This window comes from Bos mutus, chromosome 26, assembly GCF_027580195.1.
Source record: "Bos mutus isolate GX-2022 chromosome 26, NWIPB_WYAK_1.1, whole genome shotgun sequence".
Lineage (NCBI taxonomy): Eukaryota > Metazoa > Chordata > Mammalia > Artiodactyla > Bovidae > Bos > Bos mutus.
In genome coordinates this window covers 9,755,996-9,773,218 of record NC_091642.1, presented here as the reverse complement: position 1 = coordinate 9,773,218, position 17,223 = coordinate 9,755,996, and the positions used below count along the sequence as shown (strand labels likewise).

Below are 17,223 nucleotides of genomic sequence, written 5' to 3'. Positions count from 1 at the left end.
CCCTGTTAAACACAGTTCAGTTGCAGTTGGTACACTGCATTCCAGTCTAGGCTGACTGAGCCTTTGAAGTGTCAAAGCTGCCAGATTGGACTTTGGTGACAGAACTGGTTTCTCAGTGGAAATGGTTGTTGGCTGTCATCGCTCTAAACTCACCCCTAAAAATGCACTGCTTTGGGAAAGAACTTGCACATGTATGCTGCATGGCTCATGCTTCTGCTCTGTGTGTGTCTTGTTCTGTTTGTTTTTCAGAGAATAAAGTCTCACACTGAGTTACTAACCCTGTCGTTATTGATTGCCTGTGTCTGACCACCACTCCTCTTTGCAGGAGCATTCCAACAGTCCTTCCGAGCCCAAACACGCTCTCCTCTCTGCCAGTGCCGCAGCAGCCACCCCACATTCCACAGCCTCTCGCAGCAACTCTTTGGTCTCAAGCTTTCCCATGGAGAAGCGAGGATTTTATGAATCTCTTGCCAAGGTCAAGCCAGGGAACTTCAAGGTCCAGACTGTCTCTCCAAGAGAACCAGCTTCCAAAGTGACCGAACAAGCTCTGCTAAAACCTCGAAGTAAAAATGGCCCTCAGGAACAAGATTGTGACCCCGTGGACTTGGATGACGCAAGCCTTCCAGTCAGTGACGTGTGAGGTGGAAGCTCGTGGAGCCTGACCCGCCTCATCAGCCCTCAGTGTCCTTTTCACAAGGCTTCTCGCCAAAGATGATAAAGGGGAAATGGGTTTTAATGCGTAGAATATCCTGCCTCGTCGCTGTCTTCTTTATAAGCTGGTAAGCCAGGAAGCTAGCAAGTGGCCAAACTAAATGTAATTTCTTTAAAAGAAAGAAAAAGAAAGAAAAATGCCCTGTTAGTATCAACTGTCTGAAGCTTTGTTCTCATTGGGATGATAACAGTGTGTGTGTGTGTGTGTGAGAGAGACACTTTTTCCTAGTGAATTTGACAGTTTAGCCGCTTCACAATTTAAAACATGAAAAATGCTTATAATTACTTTGGTTGTTTTAAAAATGCTACTGTGACTTCCTATTAGATGTTCAGTCTCTACACATTCTTACTGGTTAATATTATTGACTGAAATATTGCCAGACAAAGATGTCTAAACTCGTGATGTCTGTGGTGCTGTAAAATTTATACTACAGTGTGGACAGTTTTGAAACGATAACCATTTTTGTTGCTCTGGATCTCAAGGTGAGCAGTGCATTTTGCATAGAGAGGGTATTATTGAACTGTTAGTGAGGGTTGTGGGTTGTACTGTTGGCGAAAAGGGGAGAGTTAGAATTCAGATAGGTAGATCTTGGACATTTGTTTGTAAAATCTTAGTCAAGATGTGCAGCACAGTCATTGCTTTTTATTCAGTGAAAATTATTTGGTATGAAATTTCTTGGAGGCCTGATTTTCTTGTCAAAATTTTGTAAATAGTTTTCTATATTTGAATCAGTGGAAGACCTCGTTTATATGTAAAGATACTGCCCTTAGTCATGTGGTTGCAGCCTCTGCTTTTTGTCACTAGTAACCTGTATTCAAGTGTTCATCTTGTTTAGGAATGTTTTGAGATTAATGTGCGTAAAAGTCCTATGTGATTGGTTTTAAACAATTGGGATAAAATTAATTTTTAGTAGCATAGGTTAATGTGCTAAATAGCATACCATTTTGTGTTAGAGATACCAGAATGTTGTTATTCTACTGTCTGTGCAATACATGTTTTAAGCACAAATTTGAGTATACATTTAATCATGGGGATGTCAAAAACATAAGCTCCTCTCTAAAAAACATCGTTAGTTTCAGGTGTTGAATAACAGACCAGTTTGACCAAGTACTGTTTCTACGGTTCAGTCTTAAACATTCGCTTTAAGAAAATAGTCTTGAATTTCATATGCTGCTATTTTTTATGATATTTTGCCATATTACAGTACTGTTTTGTTTTGAATTCATACATGTCGCTGTTTCTCCTTTTCATTTTCTCAGAAGACTTTTTGTTTGAGAGCGAGAAAGTGGGAGTGGATTTCGTAAATCAGAGTGTGGTCCGGAGGTTACTATCTGTTACACTAGAATTATCATAGCATCAGTTTAAAAATCCAAATGCATAAAGAATGCACCACTCAACATTTTTATTCATAAGCTATTATTTTTGAAACTTATATTTAGATTTTTCTTCTTTTTTTGCAGCTACATTTGAAAATGGTAGGATGAAAAGGTTTTAAGTTGTTATTTTCTCTGCAGATGCATCCATTTTGTCGGCTCTTTTAGAAAGCTCTTTTCTCATGAGCACGCCTAAGAAGTCTTATGCAGACAGTGGGCGATATTCAGGAGCCTGATGCTGTTTTCTTTGGTACAGCTTCCACACTGCATGTTCATTTTAATATTTTGGTATTGGTAATTTGATATATTTCATAGTGGCAAAATATTAGCTCTATTTTGGGACTTTTTATAGAACTACCCTTGCATTCAGTAGCATAGGAAAATGTTCTTGTGATTGTCAGGGTCTTCTAATATTTATCTCAATACTTTTATAATTCTATGAAAATTATTTAATTATTTTAAAACATATACTTTTCTTGTAAATATGTCACATCCGAATTGTCAAAGAATTACTTTGAATACCTTAATATTTGCTGCATTTTTTTCTGTATATGTAACATGTCTTCTCTCAGAATGGGAATGTATGTGTGCTTCCCAATGTTTACTTTTATGTCTGGTATGGTATCTTTATACGTCAAACTGGTTAAACACTGTAATGCTTCAAAATAAACTCAGAATTAATTCTAACTTATTTCTCAGGACTGATTCAGTTCTTGTGTAAACAATGAAATAAAATGAATACAAAATATGTTTGGTTAATTGACGTGAATTTACATGTTTAAGAACAGGCTAATTAGTTGGTAGCCTTGAAAAGGCATAACTTGATAAGAAATTGTGCAAGGAAAGATGAGTGTTTTGGGGAAAATGAGCTTATTTTTGCTTAATTAGAAAACATATTCTCAAAGGCAATATCAACAATGTTGGATTCAAAGCACCGTTTGAATCATCCAGGCTGCACTTGTATTGCGTGGTTATTAGTTAGATGGGTGTGAGATGACTACACATGAGTGCAGAGGACGTGCTGATCCACACGTGGGCTGTGGACACGACTCATAAAAACACCCCATTAAGTGCTGGAGGCTGCTTCTCGCAAACCTGCTACTAATAACAAATAGGCCACCTTTGCTGTGTATCCAGCATCTAATGAAACTGGATAAGGATATATTAACTGGTGCAACTTAATTTCTTTCTCTGAAAAGTATTTTAAATGTTTTTAAATTAAAAAAATGAGAAAGTTCTAAAAACTTCGTTACTTTTACAAAAAAGGAAAAAAGAGATCCCTTTCTCAGTCGTCTTTTTACTTGTAGTTAAAGCCGTACTTGTGTCTGTATGAACAGTTCTAACAGTGAGGCAGAAAATGTTCATATAAAAATGGAATGATGTAACAGCTTAGTACCAGATTTGATAACAATCTTCCTTGTTATGGGGGGGTTTGACATTTCACACAGGACATGGCTGTAAACTCACTTAGATGGGTTTGTATTTGCCATACGTCAGCTTCCCTGTTAAGCGGGTCTAGAATTGATTGTATGAGTTGTTTATTTTTTAATGACTTATGAAAATCACGTTTTTGTCAAACTTCATTTAAGACATGTATTAATACTGCTGAATTTACAGTATTCAGTGCAATTTACTGTTGCATTTACGATTTTGATCCGTAAGGTCCTAATGTGGTATTTTTGTGACAGTGCCTAGGTCTGTGATGTGGCATATTCATGGAGTAATAGCGCCACCTTCTGGTTGTATCATTGTTAAATTTGAAGTAATTTGAAATCTTACTTTATTTCAGTTAGAAAATTAAAACATGTAATTGCCTAGGATGACTTAGAAATTAATATAAAATTTAATGCAACATTTGTGAGTGACTTCTTTAAACCTTTTATTTGAAAATAAGCATAGATTCCTATGAGGTTGTAAGTAATAATCCAGGGCTCTTGTATACCCTTCACTCAGTTCTACCCATAAAACAGAACAATGCCATCACCACAAGGATCTCTCATTGTTGCCCTTTTATAATCACATTTACCTCCCATTTTACAGGAGGAAAATAAAAGTCATTTGCTTAAATTCACATTAGGTTTAAAATCTAGTCTTTTTTATTCCAAGATCTGGGCTCTTAACCATTATGGTATTGCTGCCACAGTAGAAGTCTTGAGAATTGCTCTGTTAATATGGTACTATCTCCAAAGAGTTGAACTTTCCTTCAACTTATTTTCAGTGTTTTTCAGAACCATAATATTTCAGATGATAGATTTCTTTATACATGCATTTGCATCTAATATTTGAGAATCAATAGTAGATAAATATCCTGATCATAACCTCCCTGAAAGATTTTAAGCCCTGACATTGCCATTATATAAATTAATAAGGTTACCAAAATAAGGATTTTAAAATAGCTTTAGGATGTTGAATTCTTGAATTGGAAAGAGTGTGGAAACTGGTTATAGTCACTGGGTGTAAGGTGAGAATGAGGTGTTTTTCCATGTGGAGAAACTTTGGAACTTCTGATAAAGTCAGGTCAAATTGGTGTCTTCAGTGTGCAGTATGAAGTGCACAGGGAACCTGAGAAGATGATCACATCAGTCGCTCGGTCGTGTCCGACTCTTTGCGACCCATGAATTGCAGCACGCCAGGCCTCCCTGTCCATCACCAACTCCCGGTGTTCACCCAGACTCAGTCCATCGAGTCAGTGATGCCATCCAGCCATCTCATCCTCTGTCGTCCCCTTCTCCTTCTGCCCCCAATCCCTCCCAGCATCAGAGTCTTTTCCAATGAGTCAACTCTTCGCATGAGGTGGCCAAAGTACTGGGGACTTGGAAAGGTCCCAGGAGAGAAAAAGTAAAAATTACGTGACCAGACAGTAAATTTGGAAATGTTGATCTGAAATTTGAAGTATCCACGTTGATGCATAAAATTTCAATTGTTCTCTTGAAGTTTCATTGCCCCTTTCTCCCTTCCCCTTTACCCTGTCATACTGGTTTTCTTTAGCATTGGTCAGCGTTGGGTGGGGGAGCCAGGAGAATGGCTGAGTGGGTGGGAATGTGGGGAACTTGCCATGGGCTTCCCACATGGTACAGTGGCAAAGAATCCACCTACCAATGCAGGAGATGCAAGAGACGTGGGTTCCATCCCTGAGTCAGGAAGATCCCCTGAAATAGGAAATGACAACCTACTGCAGTATTCTTGCCTGGAGAATCCCATGGACAGAGGAGCCTGGCGGGCTACAGTCCACAGGGTCGCAGAGTTGGACATGACTGAGCACACACGCACACTTCATGATTTAGGAACTTAACCACCTCAGGCTCATTTTTGCCTGTCTTTGGTAACTTCATGACGAACTTATTCTGTTCCCTGTGGATCCTTATTATTATTTCCAAGTAGAGACCATTGGTCCCAGTAACATCTTTTCCTTTGTGACTTTCATATACAACATGCTTCTCGTCTTGCCTCATGTTAGCACTATCCTTGTTTCTCACTCTCCTTTTGCCTGTCTGTATTGCAAATGTGGAAGATTTCCTAATGGATTAGAAATGACGAGTGAAAGGAAGTGATGTATTAGAGGTGAAGGCAAGTCCTATGGCCTGAACAACCGGAGAAACACGTAGTCCATGATCTGAGGTAGCAAAGATTGCAGGCAGGATAGGTTTGGACGCAGAGGCTGTAACTGAAGTATTGAGTGTGATGGTTTGAGATGACTATTAGATACCAAGGAGAAACATCAGGAAGGCAGTTGGATATACAGATTTGGAATGGAGGGAAATCTTCATTGGAGATAAAAACTGGGGAGCCTTCAACATACTAGATGGCGTTTGAAGCTACGAGACTGGATTAGAGGGACGAAGAAAGAAGAAAAGAGGACCAAAGAATGGATGGGGCATTCCAATGCTGAGAGCTCAGAAGAGGAACCAGTGGTGGAAAATGAAAAGGTGTGGTTACTGGTCAACTGAAAGCCAAGGGACGCATATGAGTCAAGGGGAAGGGGTCAGACGTGTCAATGATGCTCACAGGTCTAGTAAGAAGCCAGCTGAGAAATTGGGTTTGTCCATGTGGAGGCCACTGGGAATCGATAGGAGCAATTTTGGTGGAGTGGAGCCAAACACAGCTGCTGTGAGGAGTTTTGCTGTAACAGGAGCAGAGAAGTGGGATGCTTGCTGTTAGCAAAAGCAGAATCAAGTTTTGTTTTGTTTTGTTTTAAGATGGAATAGTGGCATTTGGTTGATGGGATGACCCAATAGCAAAAGGAAGACTGATGATGTAGGAGATGGGAAGGATTGTTGGAACCAAGTCTGGCGGGGAGATGAGAGGGAATCTAGTGCACAAGTAGAGGGCTTGGCTTTTTATACAACATTGATGTTTGTCTGTGGTAGGAGGGCAGAGTAAGCGGAGGCATGAGTGGGAGGAAGTCTCAGCGAATCAGGAAGTGATCCTCAGCGATGAGTGAGATGGGGAAGGCAGTATTATGAAGCTGAGGAAAGAGTAGATGTGAATTGTCCCTGCTTGTGGAGAAGGAAGGGACCAGGGACATAGAGGATATCTTGGCAGTTCTGAGAGCCCACTTGAGCCTGTGCTCACGAATTGCAGGTTACAGTTAAATAACAGGTCATTGCAGTCATTTTTGTCATGCTCCTGTTTTGAAAAGCCCTCTAGATTCCCACTGAAGGGCATGGTGCTGGATTCCCACTGAAGGGAACATTTGATTCAACTATTCATATTTTATTTTTTTAAATGAAGAAGGACAGTTAAACTTTATTAATACCTTCAGTATCTGTTGGGCTCCCCTGGTAGCTCATAGGGTGAAGAATACGCCTGTAATCCAGGAGACTCAGGTTCATTCCCTGGGTCAGGAAGATCCCCTGGAGAAGGGGATGGCAACCCACTCCAGTATTCTTGCCTGGAGAATTCCATGGACAGAGGAGCCTGGCGGGCTACAGACCATGGGGTTGCAAAGAGTCTGACACAACTTGAGTGACTAACATGGAAATAATCTTGTTTCTCTCCTTAGATCAGTTAATTTGATGAATCATATTAATTCATTTCCTATTATCCATCATTACATTTTGGAAATAAATACCATTTGGTCAGGATATGTTATATTTAAATAAGCTGCTTCTGTTTGCTATAATTTTATCAGGAATTTTTGCATAAATACAAGTGATACTGGTTTGTACTTTTCTTCTGTATGGGTCTCGTCTTTGTAGGTTTTGTGGTGTTAAAATAGCTTCATGGAAAAAACTTAGTAGATTGTCTTCTTCTAAACTGTTTTGGAATGACTTGAAAAGAATTGGAATGATTAAAAAGTTGGTGAACTTTCCCCATTAAACATTCTAGACCCTTTTGTGGGGGTGCATCCTGACAACCTCATTTCCTCCATGAAAATTGATGCACTTAGAACCAATCTTTTCTAGAATTCATTTTAATAAATAATATTCCTAGAAAATTAGACAAGTTTTCAAATGTATTTGCATGAGCCTAGCAAAATATACAGGACAAGAACTCACTATGTCTTCAAAATAAATGAACTAACACGAATACTTCATTTATATGACAAGTTGTGATATCTGATTCTTATTTGGCACCAAGATAATTACAGACACAAACAAGGACCCTAAAATAAAGTGGTGGTATTCAGGTGTGAGAATTCAGGTAAGAGAGTTCCAAAAAATATCTGCTTTACTGACTACGCCAAAGCCTTTGACTATATGAATCACAACAAGCTGTGGAAAATTCTTCAAGAGATGGGAATACCAGACCACCTTACCTGCATCCTGAGAAATCTGTGTGCAGGTCAAGAAGCAGCAGTTAGAACTGGACATGAAACAACAGACTGGTTCCAAATTGGGAAAGGAATATGTCAAGGCTGTATATTGTCAACCTGCTTATTTAACTTATATGCAGAGTACATCATGTGAAATGCCGGGCTGGATGAAGAACAAGCTGGAATCAAAATCACCAGGAGAAATACCGATAACATCAGATATGCAGATGACACTACCCTTATGGCAGAAAGCGAAGAGGAACTAAAGAGACTCTTGATGAAAGTGAAAGAGGAGAATGAAAAATCTAGCTTAAAACTCAGCACTCAGAAAACTAAGATCATGGCATGTGGTTCCATCACTTCATGGCAAATAGATGGGGAAACAATGGAGACAGAGACTTTATTTTTGGGGGTCCAAAATCACTGCAGATGATGACTGCAGCCATGACATTAAGACTCTTGCTCCTTGAAAAAAAAGCTATGACCAACTTAGCATTTTAAAAAGCAGAGACATTACTTTACCGATAAAGGTCCGTCTAGTCAAAGCTATGGTTTTTCCAATAGTCATGTATGGATGTGAAAGTTGGACTATAAAGAAAGCTGAGTGCTGAAGTATTGATGCTATTGAACTGTGGTGTTGGAAAAACTCTTGAGAGTCCCTTGGACTGCAAGGAGATCAAACCAGTCAATCCTACAGGAAGCCAGTCCTGAATATTCATTGGAAGGACTGATGCTGAAGCTGCAACTCCAATACTCTGGCCACCTGATGTGAAAAACTGACTCATTGGAAAAGACCCTGATGCTGGGAAAGATTGAAGGTGGGAGGAGAAGGGGACAATAGAGGATGAGATGGTTGGATGGCATCACTGACTTGATGGACATGAGTTTGAGCAAGCTCAGGGAGTTGGTGATGGACAGGGAAGCCTGATGTGCTGCAGTACATGGGGTCACAAAGAGTCGGACATATCTGAGGTACTGAACTGATTCAGGTGTGAGGAAGGCATCTAAATCAAATGTCAGTGAAAGTGAAAAGTGAAAGTCACTCAGTCGTGTCCAACTCTTTTTGACCGCATGGACTATACAGTCCATGGAATTCTCCAGGCCAGAATACTGGAGTGGGTAGCCTTTTCCTTCTTCAGGGGATCTTCCCAACCCAGGGATCGAACCCAGGTCTCCTGCATTGCAGGTGGATTCTTTACCAGCTGAGCCACAAGGGAAGCCCAAATCAAATATCAGGGTCTTCTAAAAATTCAAGTGTGACATGTATAATTTCTCATAAGGAATCAGTGATCCCAGGAGAACAAGTCTGGGTTTCCCATTTGAGAAACACTCTCCTTATGGAAAGTGTTTAAACGTCTTAGCTTCAGGCCCTCACATTTCCACCTCCTAATACTGCTCCTTGTGTCTCCTGCACAACAGGTCCACTGAATCATTCTTCCGTTCCTGATTTTCCCACCTCCCTGCCATTCTTGCTGTCATTCTGCCTGAATGCCACTTCTAGATGTTTAATTCCACTCATTGTTCAATTTCCATTAAGATGCAACTTTCTCCTTGAGATGTTGAACTTGCTTTCTCACCTTCCCAAACACAAGCCATGATGACCCCAAAATACCTGATTGCCTCTCCCTTCCTGTGCCAATGTTCAATTCAGTTAATTGGAACTGGAATTCAATTTAAGATTTTGTTCTTAAACTCTAGGCTGATTATATAGCTTTTTCTCTCACCGCTGTAGTCTTTAAAAAAAAAAAAACCCAATGACTTCAAAATTTGGAAGAGATTAGAAAATGGAAACACCCCAATCTAGCTTTTGGTTGATTAGATTGGCCCCAAAAAGAAGTAAATAAGACAGGAAGCAAAATTTAAACAGATCCTGGTATTAATGGCAGTTCTGTAAAAATACTCAAGTATGCATGATTTAAGCAGTCACGCCCAGCTGTTGGAGGTCAAGGGTCCCTTTCACACTCATCACGTCCAATTTTACATTGACTTTCAGGTCACCCATAATCACCCAATGGCTCTTCTGAGCCTGCAGTGAAAGTAAACTCTAATTCTTGAAAGCAGTGGCTCTTAAAAGTGTGGTCGAACACCATCATCATCATCATCATCAGAGAACTTGACATGCAACTTTATCTGTCCCTCCCCAGTGCCTGTAGGGAGGGGACCAGCAATTTGTTTTAACATCTCCAGGCGATTCTAGTGCCAGTAGTTTGAGATCACTGCCCTAAAGCATCCATTGTGCGTAATGAATTCTCTCCTAGGCATCTCCTTAGGAGAACTGAGAATACAGTCAACCCACATCACCATCTGGGTTTTGGGGTTCAGTTAAGGAACCCCACTGAGAAAGGCTACCTGGAACCACCTACTTTGAGAGATTACACTCAAATAGGAATAAAAATTTTTCTTTGTTTGATATCATCTATGGGTGCTAACGGAGAAGGCAATGGCACCCCACTCCAGTACTCTTGCCTGGAAAATCCCATGGATGGAGGAGCCTGGTAGGCTGCAGTCCATGGGGTCACTAGAGTCTGACACGACTGAGCGACTTCACTTTCACTTTTCACTTTCATGCATTGGAGAAGGAAATGGCAACCCACTCCAGTGTTCTTGTCTGGAGAATCCCAGGGATGGGGGAGCCTGTTGGGCTGCCGTCTATGGGGTTGCAGAGAGTCGGACACGACTGAAGCGACTTAGCAGCTTAGCATGGGTGCTAAGTCACTTCAGTTGTGTCCAACTCTTTGCAACCCTATGGACTGTAGCCCACCAGGCTCCTCTGTCCATGGGATTCTCCAGGCAAGAATACTGGAACAGGTTGTCATTTCCTTCTCCAGGGGATCTTACCAATCCAGGGATCAAACCCGAGTCTCTTAGGTCTCCTGCACTGGCAAGTGGGTTCTTTACCACTAGTGCCAACTGGGAAGCCTGATATCTTCTATAGAGACAGAATTTTACCAAGAATCTAAAAAGGTGCTTACACCATCTAGCTCAACCTCCTGGCAATGGAAGAACCAGGTGTTGAGTTCTAGAAGTCTTTGTTGTTTGATGGAAAGAAGCATGTCACCTTTTCTGAGCCAGAGAACCTTCTTGACATAGAATATTCAGAAGCTCCTGTCATGCGGATGTTTTACAAGTTGCAAGAGATGCCGAGTGAGATGGGACCAGTATCCTTAACACAAGCACAGGAGTTCGTCCAGTTTTCTCTGTGTGGTTAGTATTTAAAATCTATTTCTTCCCACTGATTTGAAATAAGGCTTTTATCAGTGTCTTAGCTTGGGTGGCTACAACAGAATACTTTAGACTGGGTGGCTTATAAACAATAGAAATTTATTTCTCACCATTCTGGAGGCTGAGAAGTCCAAGATCAAGCTGTCTCAGTGTCCAGTAAGAATCATTTTCCTGGTTCATAGGCGGATGTCTCCTGACTCTTCTCTCATGTGGTGGAGGGAACTCCCGGGGATCTCTTATAGGGGTGAGAGTGGAGCCCTCATGACTTACCACATTGCAAGGGCCTCACCTCCTAGCATATCTCCTTGAGGGTCAAGTTTTGACACATGAATTTTGGGAAACACAGACATTCAGGTTCTAGCACTAATCACTCATGAAAGTGAAAGTCGCTCAGTCATGTCCGACTCTTTGTGACCCCGTGGACTTTAACAGTCCATGGAATTCTCCAGGCCAGAATACTGGAGTGAGTAGCCTTTCCCTTCTCCAGGGGAATCTTCCCAAACTAGGGATCGAACCCAGGTCTCAAGCATTGCAGGTGGATTCTTTACCAGCTGAGTCACAAGGGAAGCCCAAGAATACTGGAGTGGGTAGCCTATGCCTTCTCCAGCGGATCTTCCCAACCCAGGAATTGAACCAGGGTCTCCTGCATCACAGGCAGATTCTTTACCAACTGAGCTACAGGGAGGCCCTGATATGATAATCACTCATAGTGGAGTGCATTTCTGAACTTCCTGTAACCTGAATATGGGTATTTCTCTGCCAGAATCATATGAGCAATTACAATGAATAATACATTTTAATAGCACATAAATATTTTTCTATTCAATTTTTGAACTTCTGGATCTTTATTTTGGAGTTCAAAAATATCCTACCTTTTTTTAAAAAATTGGAATTACATCAAGTTTATTGTATTGTGAGGTGCTAGTTCACCTAAGAAGAGACACCACCTGTGTTTGGTGAATCTGGGCAGATGAGTCTTTCCCGCCCCCAGGGATCTTCCTGGTAGCTGCATTTGGGGAGAAGGAGGTTGCAGATAGGAGGCCCTGTGCACCATGAGAGAGGAAGCCTAGGTGTGGGCTCTGAACACAGAGAAGGCTGTGAGTAACATCTGCCTTTGGAGATAGGATGGTAAGAGATGCTTCTGCTTTAGGGCCAGACGGCGGAGCGGGTGCAGACAGGGGCCTTCTCCCCAGTTCTGCAGAGCCTGGTGTGGACCTGGCCCAGAGGGCTGACATCTGTCTGCCTGGCCATGAGTCACTCCAATCGGTGAGGTGCTGGGGCTGGCTCTGGAGAGTCAATTGTGAGTTTGGGGTAATTGTGCAAGCTGGCTGTTGTCAAACAGCTATAGTTGAAAATCAGACTTATAAACTTAAAATTACATAAATTTCATTAGGAACAAAGGTAATAAAAACTCAAGCTCATCACTTTCTAGTTTTACCACACTTTGCTTTCGCCCAGTGGGTTATTTAGTGGGTTATCTAGGGGTTATTTACAACTCCTGGACCTGAGGGGATGCTGTGCCCTCTCTCACCCCAATTCCACATTCAGTGACGTCATGTTGGCAGCTTGGCGGGGGTATTTACACCATTGGCAAATGCTGCAAATTAGGCCTTGACTTATCCTTTTATTGATTGTGTAAGTGAGACGTTACCAACTTTTTCTGTAAAAGACCAGATAGTAAATGGTTAGGCTCTCCATACAACCCCTGCCTCTTTATTTTTATTTTTCAAATTTAGGTCTATGATCCACTTTGGATTAATTACATTTTATGTCTGTATGGCACCAATGTTCATTTCCCCTCCACGTGAACAGCCAATTAATCTAGCACCATTTATTGAAAATAACATATTTAATTGCAGTTATGCCTTTGTGAAATCAGGTGATTTCTACATGAATCTGATTTGGGCTCCTTTCTGGTCCACTTATCTATACTTTCATTTGTATGCCAATACACAGCAGTTCTGATTATTGTCAAATTATGCTGTGATATCCAAACACCATCTTCAAAGGTATCCTGGGAGTTGCCACCTCTATAGATTTTGCAAGGGCAATTTCTTGCATCGGGACATAGAGCACTGGCCCTTAGGAATGGTGACAGTGAAACAGGGAAAACAGAACTGGAGGGATAAACCATGTCCAGATACCAAAGGCTCCTCTGGTGGCTCAGATGGTAACATATCTGCCTGCAACACAGGAGACTCAAGAGACATGAGTTCGATCCCTGCCTGAGTCAGGAAGATTCCCTGAAGAGGGGAATGGCCACCCACTCCAGTATTCTTGCCTGGGAAATCCTATGGACAGAGGAGCCTGGCAGCTACAGTCCATGGGGTTGCAAAGAGTTGGACATGACTGAGCAACACTTTGACTTTATTTCAGATATGAAGATAACTGATATTTCAGATATCTGAAAGATGTTAAGCTTTTTTATTTTTTAAAGATGTATAAAGACTTCCTTGGTGGTCCAGTGGTTCAGACTTCATCTTCCAGAGCAGCGGGAGTGGGTTTGATCCCTCGTTGGGAAGCTGAGATCCCACATGCCTCGTGGCCCAAAAACCAAAACATGAAACAGGAGTAATATTGTAACAAATTCAATAAAGTCTTTAAAACTGATCCACATCAAAACAAATCTTGAAAAAAAAGATGTAGAGATGTTCTGATAGATTAAAAAACTTACAAAGGCACCCTCATATTAAAAATGTCAGAAAATATAGTTTTGGAACACTCTGTAAAATTTTTGTATTTATTTGGTGCTAAGCACTTGACACTTTTTACTCCGTGTCCAGTCATGGATGGAAAGCAGTCATGGATGGGGCAGAAGCTGAGCTCAGAGGAGCGACAAGGTGTCTGAAATGCCTAAGGGACTAGGAGTGACCCCAGCCCACTAGGAGTGGAGCACAGCCCACAGCTGGCAGGCCCCAGGAGAGCACGACTGGGCGGGTTGCCCCCTCTTCAGAGCTTTGGCTTTCTTGACATTTCCTTCCTTCGACTCCTCTCTCCCCTCGTATTAATGGTTAGTACAAAAAATAAAAAGAAGCAGGAACTACCTTCCACCACTTGTCACGCCTCCACCCAGAATGGACCACTGTTAACACTCAGACTTTGTTCCTTCCAGGTTTTCGTCTGATGATTTAAAAAAAAAAAAAAAACAACAACAATCGGGGGCAAACAGCACGCACAGTTTTATATCCTGCATTTCTTGTTCGGGGTATAAGTAACCCCCTGGGGTCTTTCTTCTGTTTCCTTTTGAGTCTCAAGCTAGGGAAATTGGGCTGTTAGCGGGAGGATTTCCTGAAATCCCTTTGAATGATCGAAGGAGTCGCACTCAGTCTTCCTCCAGTTGAGAGTTCTGTTTTTTTCCTCCCTCCTCTCCTATGAAGCTACAGGTCATGAAGGCAGACGGAGACTCAGCTTGCGAGTCTGATTTCTAAAAGTGGTGGTTATTCTGTTTTTTTTTTTTTTTAAAGGAATAGAGAATCAATTTACTAACAGAGTGCCAGGCAATGGCTAGGCTTGAGCACCCAGAAACTGTCCCTAAGAAGTGGAGTCCAGGAGGAGAGAGAGACGGAAGTCTCCGCAGGGTGAGGTGACTACAGAAGGATGGAGTGGAGGAGGGGCTGTGGCCGCGGGCCCAGTGGAAAAGTACCTCGTTCGTGAGTCATCACGGATAACACGTGTCTGGTGCCCCGCCATCAGCATCCAGGAGTGCGGTAGTGACTGCTGGAGGCCACATCGAAGACGGAACCATGCGGAAGAAAGTAAAGGAAAATCAAGATGAAAATGTAATACCTGGCTTCAGCTGCGAGCGAGCATCTCCAAGTCAGCCAGCATGAGCCCAGTGTCTGCTATGTGGCTGGCGCTGTCTGGCTCAATGGGCAGGCCAGGCAGCCGATGCAGGAAGCTTCCAGTCTTGAAGTGGGGCGGGGGAATGGCATGGGATGACCCATCAAACACAGTTTGGCTGATTAAAGAAGGGCTGTGGCTTAGACAAATGGAATTCCCAGTGCCACCGAATTTTGGATCTCTAGGGATATTACCCTGATTATAGAATAACTGGATGGTTTAAACATGTGTTAGCATAGTGTCAATATATAGGAATGGCCTGCGGTCGTCAGCTGGGCTGCTCGTTAGAGTTCTTGGAAGACCCTGAAAACTAGACACCAGGGATTTTCAACCACGTCCCAGAGGGTTTTTTTTTTAAAAAAGAAAAACAGTTTTATTCAGATATAATTAAAATAGCATTCCATTCTCCTTAGAAAAGTGTACAATTCAGTGGGTTTTAGTATCTTCATAGACACGTGCAGCCATCACACATAGTCAATTTTGTAATATTTTCAAAATGAAACCTTGTATGTTTTGGCTATTACCTCTCTATCTCCTTGTCCTCCTCACAGCTAGGAACCTACCTTCTGTCTCTAGATTTCCCTGTTCTAGGCTTTTCGTGTGAATAGAAGCATATAATACAGTCTTTTGTGACTGACTTCTTTCGTTTAGGGCAACGTATCCAGTAACCCCACGGAAGGTCTTGTGAATCTCTCACAAGGATAATCCATGTTATAGCATGTAACATGGACTGCGACATGCCAGGCTCCTCTGTCCTCCTCTGTCTCCTGGAGTTTGCTCAAATTCATGTCCATTGAGTTGGTGATGTTATTTAACCATCTCATCCTCTGTTGTCCCCTTCTCCTCCCACCTTCAGTCTTTCCCAGCATCAGGATCTTTTCAAATGAGTCAGCTCTTCACATAAGGTGGCCAAAGTATTGGAGCTTCAGCTTCAGCATCAGTCCTTCCAATGAATATTTAGGACTGATTTCCTTTAGGATTGATAGGTTTGGTCTCCTTGCTATCCAAGGGACTCTCAAAAGTCTTCTCCAGTACCACAATTCGAAAGCATCAATTCTTTGGTGCTCAGCCTTCTTTATGGTCCAACTCTCACATCCATAACTACTAGAAAAATCATAGTTTTGACTATATGGACCTTTGTTGGCAAAGTGCTGTCTCTAACTCCATTTAATTATTTGTGCAACAGATGGATTCTTTTTCAAAATGTCTGTACCAATTTCCATTCCCAGTAGTAATATATGAGGGGTCCCATCTCCCTACATCTTTGCCATCTTTTGTTATCATCTGACTTTTCAATTCTAGCCACCCTAGTGTCTGTGAAGTGGCATCCAATTGTGGCATTGATTTGTTGATGACTAACAATATTGAGAATCTTTTCATGTGCTTTTTTCCCTTAACTTTTTAAATTTTGAAATAATGTTAGGTTTAGAGAAAAACTGTAAAAATAGTACAAAACCCTTAGCCTAGATTCCTCAAATGTTAACTATGCGTGCTTGATCATTCTCCATCTCTGAATCATTTAAGACTTGCAGACATGAAGGCTCTTTACCTCTAAATATTCCAGTGTGTATTTTCTTAAAACAAAACAAAAATCAGCTTTCTCTTATGCAACCACAGTAAAATGATCAAAGTCCCTTCGCTGTTCTGAAACTATCACAACACTGGTAGTTGTCTATACCCCAATGCAAAATGTTTTTGGTGTTAAAAAAAACAACAATAAAAAAAAAAATCAGAAAATCAAGATCGACTCAATACTATCAGTAACTGAATGTATCCAAGTTTTGCCAAATTTCTAGGCACCAGCATCTTAAAAAAGCTCTACAGATGATTCTATTGGATATCAGGATCTCTGTCGCCTCCTCTCATCAATGAGGACCATTAATTCCGAGGTCACCATTGATTTAGAGCAGAGTTTTCAGAATGTCCCATCCCCCAGGGCACCTTTATGTGACCTAGGGAAAGATGTCTCTCTGCTACAGCTAAATAAATAAATTCGAGCAGTGGCCATTTCTGCCCTGTTCTTTCCAACTTCGATTTAGCCTCATCACATCAGAAACATCGGGGCGGGGGTGGGGTGCAGGGGTGGAGCTCAGCCATCTGAGTTTTCACCAGCCATCCAGGTACTTCTAAAGCATGCTCAGGTTTGAGACCCCCTGGCCTAGTAGCTATGGCCACAGGAAAGTCCAGGAAAGACCAGCCTTTTTCTGTTTCTAGTTATTCAAAGTATACGTTCTCTACAGCTGGTGAATCAAGAATCATGACAAATTATTTCTAGTGTGCCTCACTTCAGTTCAGTCGCTCAGTTGTGCCTGACTCTTTGT

General features: G+C 41.6%; 1 protein-coding gene across 1 annotated transcript in view; it reads left to right on the top strand.

Moving 5' to 3' along the window:
- PLEKHA1 (pleckstrin homology domain containing A1) overlaps positions 1–4,156 on the top strand; it is a 36,430-nt gene extending 32,274 nt beyond the window's left edge. The window contains 1 exon segment of the mRNA XM_005890156.3: positions 326–4,156. Coding sequence (XP_005890218.2) covers positions 326–640 — 315 coding nt within the window. The 3' untranslated portion in view covers positions 641–4,156.
- The last annotated feature ends 13,067 nt before the right edge of the window (positions 4,157–17,223 follow it).